The sequence below is a fragment of the Bos javanicus genome, chromosome 8, assembly GCF_032452875.1.
Source record: "Bos javanicus breed banteng chromosome 8, ARS-OSU_banteng_1.0, whole genome shotgun sequence".
Lineage (NCBI taxonomy): Eukaryota > Metazoa > Chordata > Mammalia > Artiodactyla > Bovidae > Bos > Bos javanicus.
In genome coordinates this window covers 99,165,355-99,192,763 of record NC_083875.1, presented here as the reverse complement: position 1 = coordinate 99,192,763, position 27,409 = coordinate 99,165,355, and the positions used below count along the sequence as shown (strand labels likewise).

General features: G+C 41.5%; 3 protein-coding genes across 4 annotated transcripts in view; 2 read left to right on the top strand and 1 right to left on the bottom strand.

The window, feature by feature from the left end:
- The window catches only part of CTNNAL1 (catenin alpha like 1), a 56,693-nt gene extending 53,535 nt beyond the window's left edge, over positions 1-3,158 (top strand). For both annotated transcript variants that reach the window (XM_061426430.1, XM_061426431.1), the window contains 4 exons: positions 1,020-1,076; positions 1,222-1,335; positions 1,999-2,082; positions 2,215-3,158. In XM_061426430.1, the coding sequence (XP_061282414.1) occupies positions 1,020-1,076; positions 1,222-1,335; positions 1,999-2,082; positions 2,215-2,220 (261 nt within the window). In that variant the 3' untranslated portion in view covers positions 2,221-3,158. The remainder of the gene's footprint in view (positions 1-1,019; positions 1,077-1,221; positions 1,336-1,998; positions 2,083-2,214) is intronic.
- Positions 3,159-4,903: 1,745 nt separating this feature from the next.
- Positions 4,904-11,512, bottom strand: ABITRAM (actin binding transcription modulator). Its single transcript, XM_061426434.1, has 6 exons — positions 11,283-11,512; positions 9,612-9,663; positions 8,890-9,019; positions 6,209-6,285; positions 6,055-6,124; positions 4,904-5,966 (listed from the first exon to the last, which is right to left on the bottom strand). The coding sequence occupies exons 1-6, from the start codon at positions 11,377-11,379 to the stop codon at positions 5,829-5,831; spliced, it is 564 nt and encodes a 187-aa protein (XP_061282418.1). The 5' UTR covers positions 11,380-11,512; the 3' UTR covers positions 4,904-5,828.
- Positions 11,513-11,731: 219 nt separating this feature from the next.
- ELP1 (elongator acetyltransferase complex subunit 1) overlaps positions 11,732-27,409 on the top strand; it is a 62,916-nt gene continuing 47,238 nt past the window's right edge. Inside the window, exons 1-10 of the mRNA XM_061426427.1 lie at positions 11,732-11,924; positions 15,215-15,377; positions 15,782-15,934; positions 17,690-17,771; positions 18,409-18,489; positions 21,532-21,617; positions 23,972-24,068; positions 24,422-24,512; positions 25,623-25,746; positions 26,698-26,791. Of these exons, the coding sequence (XP_061282411.1) occupies positions 15,228-15,377; positions 15,782-15,934; positions 17,690-17,771; positions 18,409-18,489; positions 21,532-21,617; positions 23,972-24,068; positions 24,422-24,512; positions 25,623-25,746; positions 26,698-26,791 (958 nt within the window). The 5' untranslated portion in view covers positions 11,732-11,924; positions 15,215-15,227. The remainder of the gene's footprint in view (positions 11,925-15,214; positions 15,378-15,781; positions 15,935-17,689; positions 17,772-18,408; positions 18,490-21,531; positions 21,618-23,971; positions 24,069-24,421; positions 24,513-25,622; positions 25,747-26,697; positions 26,792-27,409) is intronic.

Here is a 27,409-nt window from a genome sequence, read left to right as displayed (position 1 = left end):
GGTTTTGAGAACATGATACTCTGTGAGACAGGGATCTTGCTGCTAGGGATTTGCAGGCTAGAAGGGAAGAGCCGACACGTACAAGGGAAAGTGGTAATGTGGAAAGATGAAGAGGAAAATGTGGGTTAAGTGAGTCATCCCATTAAGTTGGAACGTTGGTGTGAAACACATTGGTTTCCCTTTTAAAGGCTAAGGAAGGATGTAAAGGGCTATTTGACCCTGAGATCAGTTTATCCCATGATAGCAAGGCTGTTAGAAAGAGGGTTAAAGTTAACCCTGAAATTATTTTCTCCTTCTTCTTATGCTTTATCTAATTTATTACGAAGATCTATTATTTTTCTTCAAAAATCACTCTCAAATTTACCCAGTTCTTTTTACTCTTACTGTTGCCACCTAAAGCTATGTCTTCATTTCCCTGGTATCTCTCACTCTAAAAGATTCTATGTACCATTTAAAAATAATCATCCTGAATATTCTAGTTTCCAGCATTCCTTCCTGTCATCCTATTCTGCTTACTAATAAATCATAGAATGTGTGGTAAGTAGTGAAAATCTAATCTGAATTGGTCCCTTCAGATGGCTGGTTGAAGAACATGTATGGGTGACAGATTCTCTGTTGCTAAGCCAGAAGCAGAAACAAATGTTCTAATGCTTTTGACCTTATGTTCCAAGATTCATCACCCTTTTATAATTGGGGGTATTATGGGATGAACTTTGGATCCATCCAGAAACCCAGACATAATTTTTCTAAGTATCTCGGAATCCTCCACGGTAATTGGAGGTGGCCACACGTAGAGCAGCCTCTGCAGGGATAAGTTTGCATCAGGTCTGGGAAATCTGCTTGTGGATAGAGTTAAACTCTTGTGTTTTCCTGGATACAACAAAAACCTTAGGAGTTCCATGAGAGGTGTTTAAGGTTAGGTTTTAGTTTTAAAATTCCATATGAAAATTATCTATGAGTGTTCTTGGTACCAGTAGAAGACATGCACCTAAAGTAGTGATGTTTTTCCTTCCCACCAGGTTTTTGCTGAAGAGGGCTTGAAGCTTGCTTCAAGTGTACAAGCTTTCTCAAAACAGGTAATTCACATACCCCCCTGCCTGGTCCTGGTGGTGATGTCATAAATACTCATTTTGAGAGTGTATTATTAAGGTATAACGGTATTTGATGTTTAAAAGGTGGAGTTTCATTGGAATTGTTATAACTGCCATATTTACATTTCAGCTGAAAGATGATGACAAACTTATGCTTCTCCTGGAAATAAACAAGTTTGTTCCTCTCTGCCACCAGCTCCAGACAATAATTAAGACACCTTTACAGAATCAAGTGTTTCTAAAGGTAAAAGGGACAGTGGGACATGCAGGAAGGCACTTGAGAAACTTTCACGCTCCTTTTTTTATTAGGTTAGCTTCCAGCCTCTCTCTCCAGATAAAGTGTTGATACCCAAACTACAATTTATTTCCATTTTTCCTGCCTCAACTACAAGAACTATTTATCATCTGCAGTTATAACTGACCTCAGGGAGCAGTAGGTTCACCAGATAAATTAGCTTTTTGGACATGATTAATGCCATAGCACTGAGCAGCTGCCCCTAAATCTCACCATCATCACCTGTCTAGGGCACAGACCCTTCAGAGAGAAAGGCTCCTATTGTTTATCTTAGGAAGTTTGTGTGCAGCAAAGTAGAGTGCAAGGGACTGCAAGTTAGGGGTTCACTGCCACTGTTTGGTGCACACCGAGAAGCCATAAATGGTCTGAAATAGAGCAGGTTGGTTTTCCATTCATTCTTCCTGAGGTTCCATGAAGTTGGCACGCACGAGACTTCAGCAGCAATTGCCGCTTCTGTGTTCTGGGGCCTCGATTCATCAAGTCAGTTCAGATACCTTAATCTATATACCCTCTGACACCCCTTAGATTTCTATAATGGTGAAACTGTAGATGACAAAGTCTTTTGAAGGCCCCCTGGTAAGAATCTGACCTGCTTGCTTTCTGTCACTATAGGTTGATAAGTGTATTACAAAGGCAAGGCCCATGATGGCTCTTTTGGTTCAGCTTCTCTCACTTTGCCATAAACTGTTGAAGAAGGTGAGATGATTTCTCTGTCTTAAACTCAAATTTTAAAAATTATTGTAATTGAAAAGGCAAAAGAAAATAGTTTAATTTTGTGATTTTTATTTTAAGAGTAAAGCAGATACTAATTATCTCAATTCTTTCCAGCTTTAGATGGAAAACAACAGATGGGTCTCAGTTACAACTGTGGATGGTAAAACTTGAGAGACTTTTGAGGTCGGATCTTGGGAACACCATGTGGCAACACTGACTATTTTAGAAAGCAAATGATCCTTTGTTTCAGAAATTCAACAGTTTTGCAGAGAAAACAAACTGAAATCTTGCTTTATTTTCTGATCATGAAATCGATTGTGAAGCTTTCTGACAACTAATAAATGCCATGGTAGTTGCTGTATTTCTAATTGCAGGGTGATTTTAAAATGGGACACTGCTTTGAATAATGTTCTTTAATAAGTCAGACCAAATATCCCAACTGTCTTAACGACAGTTTAATCCAAAGAAGCTATTGTAAATATATGCTCACTGATGGCATATTTTACCGTAACTGTTTTATAAATTTAAGCTTCCCATCTAGGACACTAACTTGCAGCAGCAGACGCCCAATAGTCTCGGTGATGCAGGGTTTCCCACAAGCCTGTGGGCTCCTCTTCACTCCCTCCTGTCCACTGAGAATGTCTGGGCCTCTGCCTTCCCCTCTGGGCCAGGTCATCCATCCTAAGAGCGCACGTTTGTTCTCTAATGTTTCAGAGCACAGGCAGTCTACTGTGATGCATGCCCCTCTCCTCTCCCTTCCCAAAAGCAGGATCATGGAGCTTACGCCACAAAATCCTAGAGGGACGCTCGCTAGGAAGTGCTTGTAGTTCTCGCTGTAGCGCGGCTGGCTTGTTTCTGCCGAGTGTTAGTTGGAAGCCTAAGCCTCTGTTACTGGCTTCAGAAGTAGTTTTTGTACTTCTCAGTAGCGACTGATCGAATGTAAGATAGAAGACAGAATAACTGAACTAAGCTGTTTAAATTCTGAGTAAACATACATTTTATATACGTGCCTTTGGAATGTTCATTATAAAACAAATAAACATCTTTAGTCTTTTAAATTTTAGGGTTCAAAGCTCTTGTTTTTGAGGGGTGGGTTTGTAGGATCCGGTTATAAGTTCTGTCCTGATGCTGTATTGTTAACTTTGTTTTTCTGTTCTTTTATCACAGTGCTTTGAAATTCATTTTGAAATCTAACAGGACATGCCAGTTGCCAAAAGGCAGTATTTCTACAGGCTTGTCTGATGATAATTATCTGGTTCAGCACTCATAATGAATATGCACCCGATCCTGAAGAACCACAGAACTACCACCTAGCTAGTCAGTGTTTTATTGAAGGAAACTTGAATTTACTGTAGGCCTTCGAGAGAAAATGGCATGTAGTCAGCTTTTGTTATGACCTTTATAAAATATTTCTTTATAGAAATCACCAAACATGATATTTATTCCCTGAAACCAAAATATTCTTTTAAATTACAATGGAAATAATGGGAGAATGCTGTTAAGAGTATATGTAAAACAGATATATAATTTTTTTTTTTACTATCTTTAGTATCTTTGTTTTATGACATCTCTGGGAATCATTTGTGCTACATCAAATGGGGATTTACTGGTTTACGCTTACACTTTGAGCTCACAGTACTATCAGAGCAGAGGTTCAGAGTTACTACTTACATCATGTCTGGTGGGTATACTTAGGGGACAGTCAGGCTGGCACTTAAAAGAATTTTCATTATAAATCAAAAATAATTTTAAAACTATTCACAAAAGAGCTTATATACTTGAAATGAGAATTGTTGTTCACATGCAAGGTTGTGTCCAACTTTGTGACCCCATGGACCACAGCGCGCCAGGCTTCCCTGTCCTTCACTATCTCCCAGAGTTTGCTGAAACTCATGTCCATTGAGTCGATGAAGCCATCCGACCATCTCATCCTGTCATCCCCTTCTCCTGCTGCCCTCAATCTTTCCCAGCATCAAGGTCTTTTCCTTTGAGTTAGCTCTTCCTATCAGATAGCCAAAGTATTGGAGTTTCAGCATCAGTTCTTAAAATGAATATTCAGGGTTGATTTCCTTTAAGATTGACTGGTTTGATCTCCTTGCTGTCCAAGGGACTCTCAAGAGTCTTCTCTAGCACTACAGTTTGAAAGCATCAATTCTTTGGCACTCAGCCTTCTTTATGGTCCAACTCTCACATCCATACGTGACTGCTGGAAAAACCGTAGCTTTGACTATACGGGGACCTTGGACAGCAAAGTGATGTCTCAGCTTTTTAATATGCTGTCTAGATTTGTCATAGTTTTTCTTCCAAGGAGCAAGTGTCTTTTAATTTCATGGCTGGAGTCACTGTCTACAATGATTTTGGGGCCCAAGAAAAGAAAGACTTTGTCACTGTTCCATTTTTTCACCATCTGTTTGCCACGAAGTGATGGGACAGATGCCATCTTCGTTTTTTGAATGCTGAGTTTTAAGCCAGCTTTTTCACTCTCCTCTTTCACCTTCATCAAGAGGCTTTTTAGTTCCTCTTCACTTTTTGCCATAAGGGTGGTGTCATCTGCATATCTGATGTTATTGCTATTTCTCCTGGCAATCTTGCTTCCAGCTTGTGTTTCATCCAGCCCAGTGTTTCTCATGATATACTCTGCATATAAGTTAAATAAGCAGAGTGACAATATACAATGTTGAAGTACTCCTTTCCCAATTTTTAACCAGTCCATTGTTTCACGTCCAGGTCAGAGTGCAAGTGGGGGATGGGAAAGGGATAACTTAGAACTTGAACAGCAAAAGATGATGGAAGTCCAAAAGAATTTACACATCAATGGTAACTTTTATTTAAAAACAAATATTTGTATGTTTGTATGCATTGCAGCCCTTAAGGAAAAATAACAATTTAAAAAGCCCTTTTATTTGAAATTCATTATAAATATATAATCTTAAACCATAAATTCATAGATTTTTGTTTCTTTAAATATGAAAGCTTTTTTTCTGTTCAAAGGCATCTGTGTCTGTAAAGTATAATAACTTCTTCACTGGTTATCCTGTAACTGAAGTGTGAGAATGAGTGACCACAAATACACGTGTTACTTAACACCACATGCTTATACTTCCATGTTAGCAAAGCCCCTTTCAGGCCTTTTCATGTGTCCCCATTAAGAAGCCAGTGCTACACTGTTCAGAGCTGAAGGCCAACCTGTAGGAACAGAGAAGGCAAACTACACCCTTGCCTCTTCTTGGCAACCTAAGTAAGACCAGACGTTTCGGTGGTGTCACACTGAAGCAGACTGGGGAAGAAAGGCCGGTTGTCTTCAGCTTCAACATGACGGAAAATTGAGGCAAAAACAATTAGCATGCTATAACATTCAAACAGAATTATGTCAAAACGTAGTACTTATTAATGGGCTACAGGATGATGAGTATATTTTTCCTCAAAATGCTTTGTTTGTTGGTTTTTAACCAGGAAAACATCTCTTGCTTGCTAGTTAGAGAAAAGCAAGAGAAGAACAGAGTGAGTGAGTACATGGGTAGTCAGATCTGGGAGGTGGAAGACAAAGTAGAACTGAGGCTTGTTATGCTAGACAAAGAAGGAAAACTTGGTCAGGTTTTCAGTCCGGGCCTCCCTGCGGCGGCCGGGTGTGAGGTCAGCTTCGCCCGTGCTGGTCTGTCCTCGGAGCGCGGACTAGGCCAGTGAGGACAAGGAGGCGGTGCTGCTCTCTCCGTCTCAGGCCTCGGCCCTCACGAGGCAGCTGTTGTGGCTCTGAGGCGTTTCACCACAACTTCTTCGTACTCCTTTTGTGTCAGTAACCCTTCTGTTATGCTTTTACTTTCTTCAAATTTAGGCAACACAACTGCAATGTAGCCCTCAGTAGATGGCTAGAAAGGAAACAATATTTAATGTTGAATGGTACAAAAATAAAATAAGAAGTGCTGGATGGGCTCCTACTTCCCCAGCCCTTTTTACCTTCTCTTGAAGAATAGATGGTTTATGGAGAATGTTTTCATTCACTTCCATCAACCGTCCTCTAACACAGCTAGTTAAAAAAAAAAAAAATTGTTTTGAAGAAAAATATTAACCTCCTTTGTTTCTCCAAAGTTGCAGTTCAAAAGTAACTTACCTAGATATGGTATATTCTTCTCCATCTGAGCAGTAAATCTTACACAGAGGTGCAAGTTCTGTGAGAAACTGTGCCCCCTGGTAATAAAAGGGAAGAAAAATTAATTGATGTGCATTTTCATTTTTCTTTGAGAGGCAGCCCTCAGTGTTACAACAGCATATATTCCTGGAATTCGTGTTTTAAGTAAAAATGAGTAAAGCACAGAAAAAAAATTCATTTCTTCAAACATTTATATATTAAATGCCTGCTACGGGTCAGGTAACATCCTAAGCTCTAGGGGTAAAAGCAGTCAGACACACGTGATAATAGTTTAGTTACATATTAAGAATATATTTCATTATACATTATATTTAACTGTATATGAGAAAGCTCCATATATCCAAGTGTAAAGATATCCAAAGGGCAGGGAAATCTTATCAATAAACAATATAAAATCCAATATTATAGCAAACGACAGCAATGTCATACAAAGTTTCATTAAGATTCCCACTTAGTTTTATATTAGAACTTTAATATATGAAAGGACTTCTTTATTAGGGTCAATCACTAAGGCTTTTTGAAGAGGGATCTTTGTTCTAATTTTTTAAAAAATGCACTTTCAGGAAAATGTGGAGAACAGAAAAGTTTTCAGGAGCAGTTAGGAGTAATTTACTCCTTACCCCATCTCCCACTAGTGAATACTGCATTTTGACTTCAGTCTGAATGTCATGGCATGGTTTTAGTTTCACGTACTCCACTGTATGGATGTATCAGGAGAGGTTCTGACAAATGCCTACAAGAAGGCTCACAGGAAATGGATGCAGGCATGTCTCATGTGTTGCTCTTTCCTTCCGGGAATTTTTATTGCAGTGAACATTTGAGGTCTAGATACTGTTCTTTAGGGCCTCTTTACCACTCACAATATTATTAGACAGTATTCAGGTGGTGTTAGCACACGCTTCACTTCTCTGGTATGTGGTGACTTTGTTTCAAAATACTAGTCAGTGTGACTCCCACTTTTGGGAGAAGCAGAGATTCATCCTAGATGGTTTCTCTACCACTGGGTCTGTGTCAAAAAGAAGTGTTTTAACCCCTTGTTGTCACCTCCCTTAGGAGAATAAATGATGAGCAGTGCTGAGATCCAATCAAAGTTTATCTACAGAGGGTTCCATATGCAGGTCCCTCTCTGTTCCTCAGTTGTAACAATGGTGTTACTGTTTTGGACAAAGATTTATCACAGGAACATCAGAAGCACTAACTGTTACTTGTAGTTTGTAGATTTCAAAGAATGGTCCATGCTTTTTAAAGTCCATTTTCTTCTTGAATGAGGAGGAAAAAAATAATTATAAGGCAGGTTATTAGAGGCCTTTAGGCCTAGTATAAACAAGGGTCTTACAGAACAGTGAGGGTAATTAGCAGAAACTCTTTGTATGAACTCAGTAAATGAAAATCACTGCAGATGGTGACTGCAGCCATGAAATTAAAAGACACTCCTTGGAAGAAAAGTTATGACCAACCTAGATAGCATATTAAAATGCAGAGACATTACTTTGCCATCAAAGGTCCATCTAGTCAAGGCTATGGTTTTTCCAATAGTCATGTATGGATGTGAGAGTTGGACTGTGAAGAAAGCTGAGCGCCGAAGAATTGATGCTTTTGAACTGTGGTGTTGGAGAAGACTCTTAAGAGTCCCTTGGACTGCAAGGAGATCCATCCAGTCCATCCTAAAGGAAATCAGTCCTGAATGTTCATTGGAAGGACTGATGTTGAAGCTGAAACTCCAATACTTTGGCCACCTGATGCAAAGAACTGACTCATTTGAAAAGACCCTGACGCTGGGAAAGGTTGAGGGCAGGAGGAGAAGGGGACGACAGAGGATGAGATGGTTGGATGGCATCACCGACTCCATGGACATGAGTTTGAGTAAACTCCGGGAGTTGGTGATGGACGGGGGGCCCAGGGTGCTGCAGTCCATGGGGTTGCAAAGAGTTGGACACGACTAAACGACTGAACTGAACTGAACTGAAGTCATCTACTCAAACTTTCCTATCTGGGGGCTTTGTCAGGATATTTTAGTATGGTATTGAATTGTCCTTGGTGTGATACCCTCCTTTAATAATATTGGTCTTGCATACAGTTGTAGAGGATAGAGGTAACATTTTTATATAACTGAACACTATTTGGAGAAGAAAGTATAGCTAAATGTGTACTAAACTGGCAATGATTTAGGAATAGGAAATGATATGAAGCAAATACTGTGTATTTTAAGACTGATTTTTTTTTTCACTACCCCAGAACTGTGTTTTTCTCTTTTAAATTCACATGTGAAAATATGTGACAAAAAAGCATTGATCTAGAGTTTATAAAATTTGACATACTGGTTTAATAAAATTAGAAGGGACAAAATATTTTCTTATATTGGTATTAGAGTTATTCTTTCAAAGGCCCACTTTCTCCATCCTTTATCCTGGGGATGGTAGGGATGGTGGTGCAGAGCCTATATGACAGGTAATATACCTTTTGAAATACCTTATCTTTTTGGTCTGAAAATTTCTTTTAGAGTTAAAAGTTCAAGATGATTCTTAAAATCATCTCTAGCTGCCAGGGAAGTGCACTGAGTATATATTGCTGGTTATAAGACTGACTGGCTCTATCATTATTCTGATAATAGAGGATTTAAGTAAAGAAATACAGGTACATACCCGCTTAAATTTCCCAGAGACTTTGTTCTGAAGTCTGCTACAGTTGGTACTGATTTGATAAGAAATGCTTTTAATTGTTTTTCCACTTTGAAGAACTGGATGAGATCCTGCCAACGTGATGACACATATTCTATGAGGAGCGAAAATTGATCCAATATTACTGCATGGTATAATTCTTCCTCCTATAACATAGTATTCCTACTGGCACAAGAAGAGCTGAGCTGACATTTGTTTAGTCAACCTGTCATTCCCTCCCCACCCACCCCTCCCCCGCATTTTTTTTCCCCAGCTACTATTGGAGCTTAACTGAAGAATACAATAATAAAAATGGAGAAAATGGGATTGAATTTCCTTCCCCTAAAAGGGGAGAGTACCAAGGTGTTAGATAGCACTGAGGCATCATATGTACATCTGTGTTTCCACCCTGGCCCTCTCCATGGGCTCGGGCAATTCCACGATTAGGCACGGGCTGGTTACTTGAAGTAGTAGCTGGCTGACTAAGGGTATGGTCCTCCATTTGGATGTCTGAGTAATCAAGTTTACTTGTTTAGTGTAAGCATTGAAAAACTCATTCTTGTCAACTAAACGCCTATTATATATATAATACCATCTCTACACAGTGGAAGATAATAATTTAGTGAATATTCAGTATAAGACCATACCAGGCTACAATACCAGAAAAAAAATTTTTTTTAATAATTTAAAATTTCCAATTTGCTTACCGGTTAGAGTGCTGTAGTATACAGTGGTCTTCACAGGGTTTTCCTTTGACATCTAGAAGAAATGAATGCGTCTATGGCTCTTGAGTCAGTATTTACTGCCACTGTGTGGTACTTTCTTTGGTTCATAAAGATAGTTAATTGTGAAGACTAGATACCTATGTCACTGGTATCCCCTCATTACTCAAAAAGATACACCTAAAGGCTTCCTATAAAGGAGTTAAATCTGGACCAGATGGAATCATTCATTCAATGTCAAAGTGATGTTAATTCTTTGCTCCATCTTGTTTTATCCTCACTTTAAAATGATTATACTCGTTAATTCTATTAGAAAAAAAAGTGATGATTAGTGATGCATCTTTTTAATATAGTAGCACATGTTTTCTTGGTCAATTTTAGAGTAACTCATCTTGGTTTGCCCAGGACTGTCCTCATGTTAGCACTCAAACTCATGCATTCCAGGAAGTCCCTCAATCTAGGATAAACCTGATGGTTGGTTACACAAAATTTGGCCAATAAGACATATGCTATTATAAAATATTTCAATATTGCAAAAAATGATTACACCTATTATCCCTGAATGAATATAAGCAAGGATGTGGAGGAGGGTCTCCAGTGATGCTCCCATCACTCTTATTTGAAGGTACACAGAAGCTCTCCAATAGGATACCTACTTGTAAGTGTATGTTAGTCACTCAGTCGTGTTCAACTCTTTGCGACCCCATGGACTGTAGCCCACCAGGCTCTTCTGTCCCTGGGATTTTTCAGGCAAGAATACTGGAGTGGGTTGCCATTCCCCTCTCCAGGGGATTTTCCCGACCCAGGGATCGAACCTGGGGTTGCCTGCATTGTAGGCAGATTCTTTACCACTGAGCCACCAGGAAGTGGCAAAGTGTAATAGATTAGGCTTTCTTGTTGTTCAGTAGCTCAGTTGTGTCTGACTCTTTGCCACTCCATGGACTGCAGCACACCAGGCTTCGCTGTCCTTCACTATCTCTGGGCGTTTGTTCAAACTCATGCCCATTGAGGTGGTGATGCCATCCAACCACCACATCCTGTCACCTGCCCCCGCCCCCCACCCCTTCTCTTGCTTCAATCTTTTCCAGCATCAGGGTCTTTTCCAATGAGTTGGCTCTTTGCATCAGGTGGCTGAAGTATTGGAGCTTCAACATCAGTCCTTCCAATGAACATTCGGAGCAGATTTCCTTTAGGATTGGCTGGTTTGATTTTGCTGTCCAAGGGACTCTCAAGAGTCTTCTCCAGCAAAACAATTAGAAGCATCTGCTATCTAAATGCCTCTTTCTAACCCACACTCTTTTCTCACTCCCTATGCCTCTAGCTTAGTTTCGACCTGATTGTTTAAATCATTTTATGGTGCACTGAGTCCCTTAAAACCCTTTAGGTACTCAAGGAGATTGGAAGCCAGTTCCTATCTCCCTCGGAGATCTCACCGAGATCTATCATCTTCCCCCAAGTAACCCACCCTCCTAAACTCGCACTGCACTCACCCTCCCCAGAATGCACCCTGCTGTTTTTCCTTGTCTCTGCATTCCCTTGGCCTAGAGGGGAACAGAGATCCAGTTCCTTCCGCTGTGGGGAGAGTGCGCGTGGCTTATGATCTGTCATCATATTGCCAATGGGGCCCAGGAGAGACGAACATCATTCCTCACTTACCTGCTTTGTACCAGCGAGTAAAGTAACGATCCACAAGCGACGGCACCGCAGGCTCGGGAGCCAAGTCGTCCACAGGGTCCTTGGGCTCGGTAGTCATGGCGACCTCCAAGGCTGCAAACCCCGCCCTCCGGGACCCGGACACTTCCTCCCGCGGGCCCAGGAGTAGGGCGTCTTTCCGGCGTGTGGCCCGAGACACGCGATGTGCGCAAGCGCGCTGCTCCTCCAATCCCGCAGGCTCCGCCTACCGGCCCAATTATTGAGCTTTGGCATATGACGTCAAAGCAGAGGTCAAATACAATAGGCTGGGCAGGAAGACGTAGCGGTAGGGGGAGGTGGCCAGCGCAGCTCCTCACGGTACTTCGCCGGGCACCGAAGAAGGCGGGCCACGCCCCCTCCTCCTCGTGACCTCACTCCCGCGCAGCTCCGGTCGGGTAATAGCTGATGTTGCTCGCTCGTTAGGGTCCCGCGGCTAGCCTCTCCTAGGCCCCGCTTCAGCCACTACCGGATCGGGTCGAGCGGCACGGCGACAGAGTGCACGCCGCGCGAGCTCAAGAGCAGCGGACAGGGGCGAGTGCGCGACCCAGGGCGGACGCACAGCTCTTTGGCGGGGGAGGTCCTCGGGGTCCTCGGAGTGCGGCGCAGGTGAGCGCTCGAGCGGCCTAGGTGGGGTGGGGAGGGTGGGGGCCACAGAAACGGGCCCTGTCCTCCAGAGGGTGTCCCGATGAAGAGATTCCCCAAGCACTCTGCCGCTGCCTGCTGCAGGCCCCAGAGTGAAGTGTGGCGTGACCACCTCTGCCCTCGAGCCTTGAGTTCTCTGTCTGCCGAGTTGCCACCTGCTGCACCCGCGGCCATCAGAAGGCTCCACGCGGCGTGGCAGGCGGGGAATGACCTGCTGCTCCCCAAGCCGCGCACTTCACCCAAGCTCCGGATTCCTTGCAGTGGCAGACAATACAGCTGAACCAGTTAATGCACCAATTAAAGTCTAACAATGCAGTTGAGAGAGACCCGGTCGGAGAAATTCAGATGATGTGTTGCGAGCCCCTTCGGGCACCTGCGACTTTTTCTTGGAAATGTCGTCCGTGTGCTTCTCCATGTTTTATGGTATCCTAGGTGGCCCTCTCCCCTGTGACCTCTGTGGAGGCAGTGACTGTAGTCTTTTTTGTCCAGAATTAGCACTTAGTGCTCAGTCAGTGTTGGATGCTAGTAGCCGATGGTAGGGTTACGTACTATGTAAAGGATTCAAACCGTCCATTGACAGGCAGGGCGGTAACCAGTGAATAGTTTACTATGAAAATGTGGGCAAAAGGAAAGCAAACACTGTTTCAACTTGAAAGACAGAGAAAGTAGAAATGCCATGTCCCCAGCGGGGAAACTAATTTGATCGAGAATAGTAAGCCATTTAATAAGTTGCATTTGATGTGCATTTGAGAAATCCTTGTAATAACAGTAGAAGGTTGAAAATGTGAGTTTAATGTTCAGTTTGGGGAGGGTCAGGGCTAAACATTTAGATCTAATAAGCATATTAATGATCTGTTTGGTACTTATAGTCATGGACGTGATAGTTAGATAAGAAGTGGATGGATGAGGAGCAAGGGAAGAAAATAGAGGCACTGTCAGAATTTCAGAGAGGATCCAGGATTGATCTATGGTGTGGTGAGATCTTTAGCACGTTAGTGGGCTGAGAAAGGGTGAGTCATTGAGGGCAGGGGAGTTGGAGATTGCAGATGTAAAAAAAAAAAAAATGGGACTGATAAGCTGAGGTCCTGGGAGTTTGGAGGGTTCTCCTTTCCTGGTCTTGAAAAGGAATAGGACACTTCTGAGAAGATAAAGGAAAAAGATGATGGGTGTGAAAATTTAGAGAAGTTCGTTTTAGGGCTGGGAGGGTTGGGGAGAAGGGGGATGAACGATGAGCTGCCCTTGGCTGGTGATATTGAAAGCTCAGTGATTTGAGAACTCAGGTTGTTCGCTATGTCTGTCAGTTAGGGTCTAGGCAGGAAAGCAGAAAACACACTGTATTTCAACAGAATTTAATCGAAAGAAGTGGTTAAGTAGCTCCTGGAAGAACAAAAAGCAGAAAGGAGCAGTGAAATAACTAAAAAGTAAACTGACGGAAGAAGTTACAGCGCTTAGCTAGATCTGACGCTCAAAACAAGGGAAGCCATTGGGGTTGTCATGACTTAACCTTAGATGAGAGACATTGTAAAGCTGGTGTTGACAACTCCAGAGCTCAGAGGAGGAGCTCCGTGTTAGTAGATGTCCAGCACCTGGAGGGGCACCTGTCTGGTTAGTGCTGGTACCTCTGGGGTGGTTGTTACCAGGCTGGTCCTGGGAGTGCTAGAGACTGGGACCAAGGGCCCCTGGAAGGAGGAGGGTCCATTGCTGGGGCGGCATTGACTGGAACAGCAAGGTTACAGGAAAAGGGGAGTCCTCACCTTGTGCCTTTACCTTCCAAATTATGCTGGGTCCAGAGGGTATTGATGAATAGGATGCAAGTTTACAGGAAGACATTTTGATGATCTTATCATGGCAAAATAACAGCATAATTAGCTAAACCAGCATGAAATACATCTCATCCCCTGTCGCCTGTTTTCATCTCTTGCTGTTCCTTGTTTCCCCGCCTCTAGCCCAGACATTCTCTCGTCTCACATCTTCCTGTCCTTTCAGATCTATGTCAGTGGTCATCTTTGTGGTGTCTTTAGATGAAAGATAATGTAATTTTTATATTCTTTGAAAAAACGCAGGCTTTCTATACAGGATTAGATCTAAATTAAAAGTTTGCATGGTAGAATACGGGTTCAAATAATTCCCAGAAATTCTTAAATATATATGTCGTGAAACCTTACAAAACCATCGTCTGCCTTGATTCTCTTCCTCGCTTCTACCACGTGTGGTCTTGACTTCCTCTTAACTCACATTTTATGTTGCCTCATTCAAACTGCGCTTAATCTGCTGTGTAGTATAAGAAATGACTTGTATATATTCTCTCATTGTTATGTGTACAAAATGCAAGCTGAGAGAATTCACCTTGGATTAAGGTGACAATTAGGCCCGTGTGGTCTATGTAATTGTCACTCCTAACATAAGTTACGGAATTCTCCTTATAAACCTTAAAGCGGTCTGGATAGAAATATCTAGCATATAAGCTTTTTTTTCCCCCTTTTAGATAATATTGTGCATTAAAGCAAGTCTGATTTTGCCTAAACCAAAGTGTATTTCCTGTTGATCATTCGTTTCTCAGCTTTTCTGTTGCCCTGGTGAAAACGAGACCAGAAAAGTGGAGTTACGTGAAGTAGTGATATCAGGTTATCAAGCTCCTCCAATTGTTGATCATCGTTTTGAAGGATCCTATTGTAATTTCGTAGTGTCTTTTCTCTCTGAGAGCAGTAAATGCTTTTCTTTATTTCTATGTTTGATTTCAATTTTAACTTTTTAATTAAGATAAAAAGCCAGTTTATAAATGTAGGTGGTGTTATTAAAGTAATTGTATTTTCTCCAACTGCCAAGTATGTATACATGTAGACTTTTATACAATGTTGTAAATCTGTCAAGTTACAAAGATATCCTCATGTGCAAAAGTAACATGTTTTCTCATTCATTGTGTTCTTTGCTTCCTTGCAAAGTAACTGATGTTAAATCTTTTTCGAAGAAAAAACTCTGAAGTTGAGAATCTTGCCTCTTCCAAAGAGTGAGAATGTAAAATAGATTTCACAGCCTCACTTTGTAGACTCTAGATTTAAACAATTGGTTAGGTTGCTACCACTTATCTCTCTGGGGGTTCAGATTACATCTTTTTTTTTTTTTTTTCTGATTATTCTGACTTCTCTGCTCCCTGAATCATTTTGCTTGTACTGGAGTGTCATTTGTTGTTATAAAGCTGTTTTTATTTCTCAGAGAAATTAAAGCTTCACTAAGGGTATTTGTACTTTTTTAAGGCATTGCTTCATCATGAGGAATCTAAAGTTACTTCGGAGCCTGGAGTTCAGGGATATTCAGGCTCAAGGGAAACCACGGTGCCTCTGTCTCCGAGCCGAGCAGGCGACAGTGCTCATCGGCTCAGAGCATGGACTGGTGGAGGTAGACCCTGTCACGAGAGAGGTAAATTACTGATGGCGGTTATTTGGGTGAATTCTGATATCTCCCCTTAATTATATTTTGCTACTAATGTATTTTAGGTGATGACATTCTTAGTCCCTTTTCCCCCGACTGTAGATTTTAGAAAATCATAGTTTTTAGCTTCATGTTTTATTGGGTATCTCCAAAGAGACCAGGTATTTGTTTTATGTTTGCTTGGCAAAAGAGGCATATTAACTGTTTTCTTTGTTAAAGATGGTAGTGTTGTGATATTTCTCAAGTGAAAGTTTGGATTTTAATCTAGGAAAAAAATTTTTGAAAGCTTTTGTATTATAAAGAAACATTAAAAAAATGTTTTACTTCTAGAAATGTTATGAATTGTTCTTGAAAGTAGACTGACTTAATTTGCTTGTTTGTCTTGGTGAAAGGTGAAAAATGAAATTCCTTTGGTGGCAGAAGGCTTTCTCCCAGAGGATGGAAGTGGCTGCATCATTGGTATTCAGGACTTGCTGGATCAGGAGTCTGTGTGTGTGGCCACAGCTTCTGGAGATGTCCTGCTTTGTAATCTCAACACACACCAGGTAAGCAAGAGAGACCAGGGAGGAGGAAATCTCAGGCATCCTCAAACATCTTTTTTTGGTATGTCACTAGTTTTTCACAGATGTTTACAATATCGGGAGCCATAATATTTAGGCATTTTGCAAATTAGAGTCTTTGCATTTTACAGTTCTTTACAGAAAATTGTTGGCATGGTTTCAGGATTCTTCTTAAACTCAGTTTTGTCTGCTGCATCTATTAACAATGAGAGCATTCCAGATAAGAACAAAACCTCAAACCTCAAACCCATTCTTGTGTGGTGTGGCTCCCCTCTTGCTACAGCCCGATCCCGAGTTGTAACCCTTACTTCTCAGTTTAGGAAGTCTTTGGGATGTTTAGATGGCTCGTGTTTTCTGTTACGAATGCTGATAGGCCTCTCTTTGATGACTGACTGTAGAGTCCCTGAACTGCAGGTACTAAGGTGATACATGTTCATTTTGTGCACATTTTATGACTATCAGAGGTGATAGATTTCAATGACTTGCCTCCTTCTCTACTCTAGCATAAGGCTGAGTTTCTGAATTTCTTTACTCGCCTTGATAGCTTTTTAAACTTCGTTAATAACTCCCTTAGCTGTGATTTCTTTAACATTGATGTGTCACAAGAGTTATATTACTAATCGTGGGATAATAATAACAGCTGGCATTTACTGAAGGTTTACAGTGTGCCAGGCACTTTTTAAAGTATTTTTCATCAGAATTACATGAATTTTGTAATTTTTCATTATAACTTTATGAAGTAGATTGTTGTTTCCTCATTCTTCAGAAAAGGAAATTGAGGCTAGGCCAAGGTCAAACAGTTTTCGGGTGAGATTTGAATCCTGGCAGTCTAAATCTGGTACCTTTGCTTTTAACGGTTCCATTTAGTACAATAATAAATCTTCCTCTCAGTTCATGGTAAGAAACATCAAAGCCATCCAGTATAAATTGGTATTTCTCACATTTAAAAGGTATGCTTTTACTTGTAAAACATTTTGTAGAATTTTTTCCTAATTACCGAGCTCCTGTAATCCGCTGGTCTCCGTCAGATGGTGCTGATCTCCCTGTTTATGGCATCAATGTGTCTGTAAGACAGAATCCATGTTCCTTCTTGTCCTTATCAGACAGTTCACTGTCTGTTTGCCAAATTCCTTTTTAGCCTCACCTCCCACCCCCATCATCCCTGTATACCTTATGCTTTAGTGGCAGCTGATTTTTAACTGCTCTTTTTTATAATTTTATGCCTCAACACCACATTTCCCAGCCCCACCCCCACCCCCACCCCTGCCGGTCTCTTCTTCCTAGCCCTGTTTCTACCCTTTAAAGCACCTCCTCAGAGAGCCTTTCCTGAACTAACCTGGGCCATTTGTCATTCTCTGCTCTGAGTCCCCACTTAATTCCTGGAGACTGTTTCTACCCTTTAAAGCACCTCCTCAGAGAGCCTTTCCTGAACTAACCTGGGCCATTTGTCATTCTCTGCTCTGAGTCCCCACTTAATTCCTGGAGACCTCAGTTACAGCCCTCACCCTACTGTAGAGGCATCTTTTATCTCCTTAATGGGAGGAATGGAGTGGCCGTCATCACATCCAGTCCCCATGATCTGTATCACGCCTGGTCTTTTAATATCTGTTACTGAATAAATGTTTATTGCTTAATTTCATCTTGGTGTGTTGTGAATTATTTTGTTAAGGTCATAATAAACATTTATCAGGGTGCTTATATTTTCATATTTCTCTTAACATTTTAAAATGTCTCTCTCAGCTGGAATGTGTCGGGAGTGTAGCCAGTGGTATCTCTGTCATGAGTTGGAGTCCTGACCAAGAGCTGCTGCTGCTTGCCACAGGTAAGCATGTCGCTGGTCCCTAACTCGTGACTTTATAAGACATGACTCCTGACAGCTCAAAGACTTAAGTTTTAGGGTGCTTAGATTTTACAAAAATATTTCTTGAAACAATTGAGGTAAGTTTTACTTCTTAACACATTGTTTTAAAAAGTTGCTGTGAAGTCTGTAGTTACAGTTTAAAATGTCAGCAATGTTTGTTTTAATATACTCTTAAGAGGAAGAGTTGCTGTATAAAATAAACTGATTCTGAAAACTGCTCTTCCGGTCCTTTTTTTTTTTTTTTCCTATAAGTCTTTTCATTCCGGCTGAGATTCTGTAAACTAGCACCCTGATGAGCTATACACTCAAAGAGGTATCTTGGTGACTGAACAGTTGCAGTTAGTGGAGGTGGAAGGGCTATGTACACTTTTATGTTAGCTTGACATACATAAATAGCTGAGAATAAGCACCAGGTGACTTACCCAGTCAAAACTTTATTTTTTAATGAGCGTCAGAACATTTTGAATGAAATCTGTCTTCCCTATTTCAATTACAAATTCTTCCACTTCAGCTCTGTATCTTGCAGTGCTGTAGATACTTACAGAACAGCAGATTTGTTAAATGAGAACAAAATCATTCTTGTTTGTGCTCCTTCAAGGTCAACAAACCCTAATTATGATGACAAAAGACTTTGAACCTATCATGGAACAGCAAATCCACCAGGATGATTTTGGTGAAAGTAAGTATAACTTTGTCTGAAACATTTTGTGACTTTTCTTGCAGACTGATAGTCATAAGCCCAAAGAGCTGTGAAGCTTAAACCCTGGCTTAATTAAGTGTCTGATAGCCCAGTTCCTTCAGTTCATTCCAGCTCTTAAAAGGCATACCTCTGGTGGCTCTTCAGGTCTGAGAGTCGGCTTTGTCAGTAACCGGGAAATAATAATCTGTGCTTGTAGATTGGGTTGTTATTGCCCAAACCCCTGATGGGCTTAGTCTTGGGGTTTGATGAAAAGGACTAAACTGACTGGAATAAGAGCATTTCTGATACACAGTTTGGGGGAAAATACAAGAGAGGTGGGATAAAGAGCTGACTTCTGTTCTATTGATTAGTTCTGAATGGTCATGGGAACCATCAGAGTGTTTTCTTGCACTGATCTAGCTGAGATGAAATGGGCACTAGGCTGTGGAAGTATTGAAGAGAGTAAGAGTGGAGATGCTTATTGAGTCTAAGCAGCTCTGACCAACTTGAGGGTCCAGGTAGCTGGCTTGATTGAAGAGAGGATTAGGGGCGATGGTATTTTAAATTTTGCTGAGTTCTCACCTCCTGTCTTCTCGTTCAGCCAAATAAGAAATCATTTAGAAAATTGCTACTCATTTTTTCATTCAAAAATAATTTTTTTTTTTCAGAAATAATGTTTGAGTAGGTACTGTGAACCCAGCAGTGTGTTTGATACTCTGGCTAAAACTGCTTTTCCCTTAAGAGGTCCTGTTAGTTCAATAATAACAGAACATTGCAAGTATTAGGGTAGCATGAGGAGAAGAAAGGAGTCATGGGGAGGGAAGACTTCCCAGAGGAGGCCAACTTGAGCTGAGCTCTGGCTTATCTGGTGTTGGGTAGACGAGGGTTGAGGGTTGGGGAGTGGTCCAAGTAACTGAATCAGTTCTTTCCAAGGCAGGGATGTTTCACAGAAGCCTTTGACACATCTTGACTGATTCAGGCAACTGTGAATACTTAAGCATTGCTTAGTGACCGGATATGGATGTGGAATTATATAAAAGGGAGAGATTTTGATTCAGTTTGATAGAGAATTTAGACATTGAATTATAGGAGATCAGTCATTAAAGGTTTTGATGATGCTCGGTTGATCGGTAGAGAGGGAAGAGACTGGAGACAGGGTGATCTGGTAGGAGGTTGTTACAGGAACCCAGGTGAGAGATGAAGGTGGGTGTGGGACTAGCAAAGGGGAAGAATGCAGGGAAGTTTTGATTCTCAGTGAAGATAGGAGTACATTGTTTGGAATTATGAGAAACAGTTTTGGAATATACGTGCCTGGTTCCTCTTTTGCCCTAGCTAGTTTGAGAAATACCAGTTTAGAGAATGAAATAAATAGGCTTTGGGTGTATAAGGTGAAGGAGAAAGTTTAGTTGGACTGTAGCCAGAAACTCAGGTTGTGAAAATAAAGATGCCAGTATCTGAGAGGAAATGGGGAAGTGTGGTCTGTAAGAGGTGGGTGGCGAATTCTGTTTTGAATTTGTTAAAGGGCCATATGGGATCACCACACGAAGCACGTGAATTAGAAAGGGCTGATGCTCAGCAGAAGCCAGAGCTGTGGACTGGGAGTCACTAACAGAAGCTACAGTTTTACTAGCTCAGGGAGCAGGTATGGTGCTGGATCTAGGGTCCAGGGTGGGACTCTGGGGCAGCCAGCTTTGAGGATAGTCATAGAGGTTGTCGTAGAGGTCAGAAGCACACAGGTTTGCATGGGAAAGTGCGTTCTCGTTCATCCTGCCAACTTCGTAAGTCTAATAGAGTATATCAAAGGAGGAGGAGTCCAACTCAGGGTCTTGGGTCTTAGAAATGCATTTGTCAGTACAAAAAGTCACTGTGTAAAGTGGTGAATAGATATTTTTCTTCTAACCCAAGTGTCAAACTTGTTTTGTAAAGAGCTGGATAGTAATGTTTTTCATCTTTACAGGCCATGTGGTCTCTGTTGGAACTGTCCAACTATGCTGACTAGTGGGAAAGCACTTAAAGATAATATGTAAAGAAATGGGTTTGGCTGTGTTCCAGTAGAAGTTTATTTGTAATGATGCAGGCTGTAGTTTGCTGATTTCTGCAGTAGTCCCATCACTATTATCTGATCTCCCACTGGAAAAGGTTTTTTGCTTCCCTCCAGACCCTTTACCTCTCTGTGGAAACTTTTGCGTGGAAACCCAGGGGCATGCACCAGGATAGGCACTACTATTTGGATACAACAGCAGGGCATGCTCTGAGGTGTGAGCCATACAGTACTTGGATGTGCCCAAGCCAAGCGGACAGGAAACCATCCTGCCAGCCGTAATTCATAGAAATTATAAGCAGCCCTGCTTTAGCACTGTCAGCGTCAGTTGTAGGGAGGAGGTATTGGGTCCTGAATCAGATGGATGCTCTCGAGGACATCTCTGTTGGACCTCTACAGCTGGAGGATGCCAGATCCTACTTCCAGAACAGAAGAGCTGCATCATTTCAGCAACTCTGACTTTATGGTTTATGTAGTAAGCTCAGCATTATGATTTAAAAAGAAGCCCAACCTGAAAGGCAGAAGCCCTGTGATGTAATTTTGGCCTCTGTCCCTGGGGGGGTCTCAGTCTCTGTGAGGAGTTGAATTCCATAATCTATGATCTCCATCACTAGCAAAGAGGTTGGATACATTTAGCGAATTGAACATTTAAAATTGGAATTTTAGTACCGGCTCTCGTGTTTCGTCTTCTCGTGTTTCGTGTTTTTGTTATCCATGGAGGTATCACATAGATTCTTCATGTTTCATTCTTCTTACTGTAAAGTGCAACAGATTGCTGGCTGACATCAAGGGAATTTATATATGATGGCAGTAATGCTCCAAAATAAGGGTATTTCAGAGTCTTCAAAATCACTGAGCATGTAATGTGGAACATAGGTTTTTAACATCTTGACTGCTGGTCAGTTTATTGAGAGGTCTCAGAGGACCCAACTTCATGAATCGGCTCTTATTTTATTTAGCTTATTGACTGTCTTGCATGTTCTCACTCAATTGTTCTCTAGGCAAGTTCATCACTGTTGGTTGGGGCAGGAAGGAGACGCAGTTCCATGGATCTGAAGGCAGGCAAGCAGCTTTTCAGATGCAAATGGTAAGGTTGGTCTGATGGATAAAGAACTTTGTTTGGAACAAATAGAAGTTCTGCTGCCGCTGCTGCTAAGTTGCTTCAGTCGTGTCTGACTCTGTGCAACCCCAGAGACAGCAGCCCACCAGGCTCCTCCGTCCCTGGGATTCTCCAGGCAAGAACACTGGAGTGGCTTGCCATTTCCTTCTCCAATGCAGGAAAGTGAAAAGTGAAAGTGAAGTCACTCAGTCCTGTCCGACTCCTAGCGACCCCATGGACTGCAGCCTACCAGGCTCCTCCGCCCATGGGATTTTCCAGGCAACAGTACTGGAGTGGGGTGCCATTGCCTTCTCCGAAGTTCTGCTACCCACCAGGAACTCTTGGGTGTCCAGATGTTACAGAAAGGGATCCAACTGCTCGCTGCTCTAAAGTCAGTCAAGAGGCAGGGTTGGTGGAAAGAAAAGTTTGCTTTATTCCGGATGCTGACAACTGAGAGGGGGAGAGGGGCACGCTCCTCTCCAAAGGTTGGCATTCCCTGCCCCCCAGCCCCACCCGAACAACCACTGGGCAAAAGCTTTAATAGGCCCACTGACAGGACGACATGCAGAAACAGTAAAGTCAGCTCTGACAGTCACCTTGAAATTGGTCATGCTGTTGTCTGATCAATGTCATCTTGATTATTTTAAGTACAGTTAATCTTTAGTTCTAGGGTCAGTTTGTTCCCATTTCTTTGAGGCCAGTTCTCAGAATTGCAGCAACTTATGTCATGGCTACAGTCTGGTCATCATGTAGTTAACTTCTTTCACCTAGTGGGGGTTTTAGAATCCATAAGATAGCTCACAGGATCTGGCTCAGAGAATTATTGATGAATTAAAGGCCCTTGACTGTGCTTAATGACTGAACTATTACCACTTAGTCTTGTTTGGCTGTTTTCCTTTGTTTCTTCGTTTTTCTCACTTCTCTGATTGAATTTATTGTTTAGCTGAAGTTTTTCCATGGACAAAAGGCAAGCTGAGGCCATGGTGGCGGGGATGGGGTGGGGGCAAGGACCACCATAGGGTCCTGCTGTTTCACAGGTAGAGGGTGGTCATGGGCGTAAGCTGTTGAGATGCACTAGGGAATGAGAAAGATCCTCTTTTTCTTTTTTATTGCCAAGTTAGTCAGTTTTTTTTTTTCCACAAAGAGAATAATTATAACCAATATTTATTTTTTAAAAAAGTCATCTCAGAAATGAAACACTCTGTATCCCTTCCTGACACTCTTCCGCTTCCTCCCTAGAAGGAGCTACTGTCCTGTATTCACTGTTGAGAATTCTCGTGCATGTTTTTATACTTTTCCTACATATGTTTATATTAGATTTTTTTTTTTTTTCTGATTTCTTTTCTTGGATGAAACTCTTATGTTTTCCTTCTTTCTGGATACATTTTGAAGATAGAGTCCACAGGATTTATTGATAATAGAGCAGATGTGGGGTGAGAGGGAGATGAATTGAGGATCATCCCAGGATATGGGCCTGTAGAATGGAATATAATGGAAGCATTTTTGTCTGTACTACATGGGAAATTTGCCTGAGCTGACCTTCTAGAACAGATGAAAATCATACTCTGCCTGGCATTTGCGTTTCCCATGCATAATTTATTTCATGTAGCGCATACTTTGTCTCAGCCCTTCACTGGAGGAAGTTTGCGTTCTGTACTACAGAGCAGTGTCACTGAGAATAAATCTTGTTAGGCTGCTGTGTATTCCCTGCTGTGCCGATTGTGGCATTAGCACCATTCTGACTTAGCTTTCCCTGGAAGGTGATGAAGGCTGCCCAGGTGGTCACTGGTCCCCAGCCCCACAGAACTGGCTTCTGTCTTCAAGGCTTTCAGGACTAAGATGCAAGTAGCACTTGAAACCTTTCTTCCTTCTGTGCTGCGGAACGAGGCGCTTATCCATGTTTTCATCATGGCTGCTGGCTTAGCTCCTCTAGCTGTTCCTTGCCCACCTTCCTCTCATCTTCATTCTTCTGTGCACTGTTACAAAGCTTACACAGTAAATAACATGCTACTCTCTCAAATTTAGACAAACATTTATTTCTGTGTATAGTTACCTGATAGAGTCCTTAGTTTAATATTTTTAATATCTAGGTCTGCAGCTCTTCCTCTATTGCTGTGCTTAGAGGCCACTTTCTAATGCCCAGAGAAGGATTTTGTTTTGTTTTAGGTTGAGGATTTCTGGGTCTAAGGGCCCATCTAATAGGGTTCCTGAGGGTTCTGTGAAACTCATTTTCTAAGTAGCTTAACCCTTATATGAAAGATTAAACTTTAATAGCCTGAGACTGGTTAGATTCTAGATCATTTAAGGCCTCCAGTAACATCTGTGTTTTTCCCTCTCTTTAGCATGAATCTGCTTTGCCCTGGGACGACCATAGACCACAAGTTACCTGGCGTGGCGATGGGCAGTTTTTTGCTGTGAGTGTTGTTTGTCCAGAGACAGGTATGGAAATAAATTGCTGCAGCTAAATAAAACTTTTAAAAAATCTGACTTAGGTCAGGGAGTTTTTCTGCCTTTTGCTCCGAGGGTTTCCTTTCATTATACGTGACGTAACCATGTGCTGCCTTAGGTGTAAATGCATAAAGAAAGCATTAGAAGAGTTCTTTGAGGCTGTTTGGTCCAGCCTCCTACATATTAGGTACTACTTTTTAGCAAGGTTAATCTAGTTGGCTTTGTAAAACCATGACAGCTTTTATTAACAAGGAAGACGTTTGGGAAGTTCTGACTTGACAGCATTTATCACAGTGCTCCAAGTTTTGTTGTTGTCATTTCTTCCCCCTCTTCCTACTGCACAGGGGCTCGAAAGGTCAGAGTGTGGAGCCGGGAGTTCGCTTTGCAGTCAACCAGTGAGCCTGTGGCCGGACTGGGACCTGCTCTGGCTTGGAAGTGAGTGGGAGCAGGAGCCTTGTAACTTCCTTCCCAGAGAGTTTCTTGGAACGAGGGTAGGGGTGGCGGTACCTATTGAATGTAGGTATTTATAAATCACAAAAGGATAATTCCTTGTTCTCATTTGACTATCAGCCTGTATCTCTCTTAGTTTTCTGGAGTCTGAATGTGGTTTGAGTAGTAGATTCTGAGCTTCACAGACCTCATCATTGCAAGGCCCACACGTTTTGTAGCTGTAGGCAGCGCCTACAGGAATCCACTGCGTAAAACAGAAAGTGGTGCTTGGAAGGGAAGTCGCAGTCTGCAGAGTTCGGTGGGGCAGCAGAGCTTTGGTGAAGACTAGGAGAGGGACGTCCATTCTCTGCACAAGCTCCCACACTAAGGGGACCTGTTCGCTGAGGAACAGGCAGGCTGGATTTGGGCCCAGTTCACCCGTTGGCCCAGTACCCTTTTGCAGGTCACTCCTTGTCATACTTGGCTGTCCTGATTATAGATAGAAGAAATAGCTTCTGTTTCAGAAGCATCTGTTACAGGCAAAACCTAGGTCTCTAGGTTTTAAACATCTGTTTCCCACCAGTGTTTGAGTGGCAGTTGGATGATAGTGCAAAGAGAGAGATGTATTTAAATTAAAATTCTAGAGACAGATAAAAACAAGATGCAGCGATCAAGCTATTTTCAGTAGATTGAGAAGTCTTTAAGACTACTTACCTGAGCATTACTGAATGCATGGACTATTACTGAGTACATGGAATATTACTGAAGACATGTAATTGAAGGAGAAGTAGGTTGTGGCTTTATTGGACATTATACTGGGAATGGTTTAAATAGTTTATTGATATTTTTCAAAAGTCAGCCAAGTGCAGTCTAAATCTGTGATGCTTTGTGGGCAAATAGAATCTTTGTGTGGACAAATCAGGAAAAGGCACTGCCTTCTCTGGGCAGATTTAGTTCCACACTAGGGTGACTGCTTGCGAGGAAATGCAGAATTAAAACTTCCTTAGATGGAGGCTTCTTGTTTTTGTAGAAAAAAATTGTTTCTTTGAATTTCATCTTGTTCTTCACCAGCTGGGTGAGCTTCTGGATGTTCTAACGCTCTGGGTTTGCTTTTAGGCCTTCAGGCAGTTTGATCGCATCTACGCAAGATAAACCCAATCAACAGGATGTTGTGTTTTTTGAGAAAAATGGACTTCTTCACGGACAGTTTACACTTCCTTTCTTCAAAGACGAGGTTAAGGTAGGTGGCTTAGTTCTTTCACCATCCAATTTAGAGGACTGTCCACAGCTATAGAGAAAGTTTCTATCTGATATGGGTATGTAAATAGAAGCCCTGGAATAGATAATAACAAAAGCAGTGGCTACTTATGACTGAATTTTTTTTTTTGCGAAACAGAAGTTGTTTTTCATAAGGAGGTTTTGCAGAGGAAAAAATGGCCTTCTTTCCTCACACTAGATAAAACACAGAAAAGAAATAGAAATGCTAGTTTTTCTTGTTTATTTTGACAAAAGGATAATTCTTCCAGTGATTAAGATACTTGTCATTTATAACGTTTAATCCTTAAGAAGGTTGTGTACCATTTGGATCTTTGCGGATCAGAAACAAATCATGATTATTTTTAATTATGTAAAAAAATTTTAAATAAAGATTGAGAGAAGAGTTTAATGAACTCCCATGTACCTATTACTTACTTTCATCAGATATATACCAGCATTTTGCAAAATTATTGTCATCTATTCTTTACTCTCTGGCCTACGTACATATATACACACAGACACACACTTTGTAACAATTTCCTAGGATTTTAATTCTAGAAATCATATTGTCAATATTCATTTCTCTAACAGTTAAGAACATTTTTCGTTATGTAACCACAATTCCATTATCACACCTTACAAAATTAGTAACAATTTCTTAATATTATCCAATACCTAGTTTGTAATCAAATTTCCCTGATTGTCTAAAAATATCACCTTGCATTTGGTTAAGTATTTAACTGGGTTTTTTAAAATGTCTTTTACATGTAATGACAGATTTGTTTAATAACTCCATAGGTTAATAATTTACAGCTAGGGGTCGACTCAAGTGTGGAATTATTTGACTTGGGAGAGTAGGAAATTTAGCTCCTATAAAGATTTTGAGATAAATATTTAGTTTAAGGCCAGTGACAGGTCTTTTTTCCCCTCCTAGGTTAATGGCCTTTTCTGGAATGCAGATTCCACTGTGCTTGCAGTTTGGCTGGAAGAACTTCAGAGGGAAGAAAATTCGTCTCTAAAAACCTATGGTAAGACAGCACCGATATCTCAGCCTTCGGCCCCATAGAGTGTAGTTGAAAGTAGTAGGCTGTGGAGTTTCCTTTGTCCCATCTACTTAGTCCTGTAATGGATCAAAGACAACTGAGCAGGGAGGTGGAGATGAGGGAGTGGTTATGGAGTTTTCATGGGATGATTTCATGTGATAAGCTTTTCATGGGATGATTTCAGTTATGCATCAGGCAGGGTTCCCTTGAGAAATAGAATCAGGATAGGGTGACTGGTTGGAAAATTAGTGAAGAGTTGATGTTGCAGTCTTGAGTCCAGAATCTGTGAGACAAGACAGGCCCACAGTCTGGAAACTCGGACAGGATTCTGTGTTACAGTCTTGGGGCAAAATTCCTTTTTCTCTGGGAAGCCTCAGGTTTTGCCCTTAAGGTCATAAACTCTTTGGATGAGATCTGTCCACATTATGGAGGCTAATCTAGTCAGCTGATTTGAAAGTTTAATCACATCTGCAGAATACCTTCCCAGCAACATCTAGATCAAACAACTAGACACCATAGCCTAGCCAAGTTGACGTATCAGATAACCAAGTCATTAGTGCTTTTTCCTCATGGATGATATTACTATAGCAAATCAGAATGCTA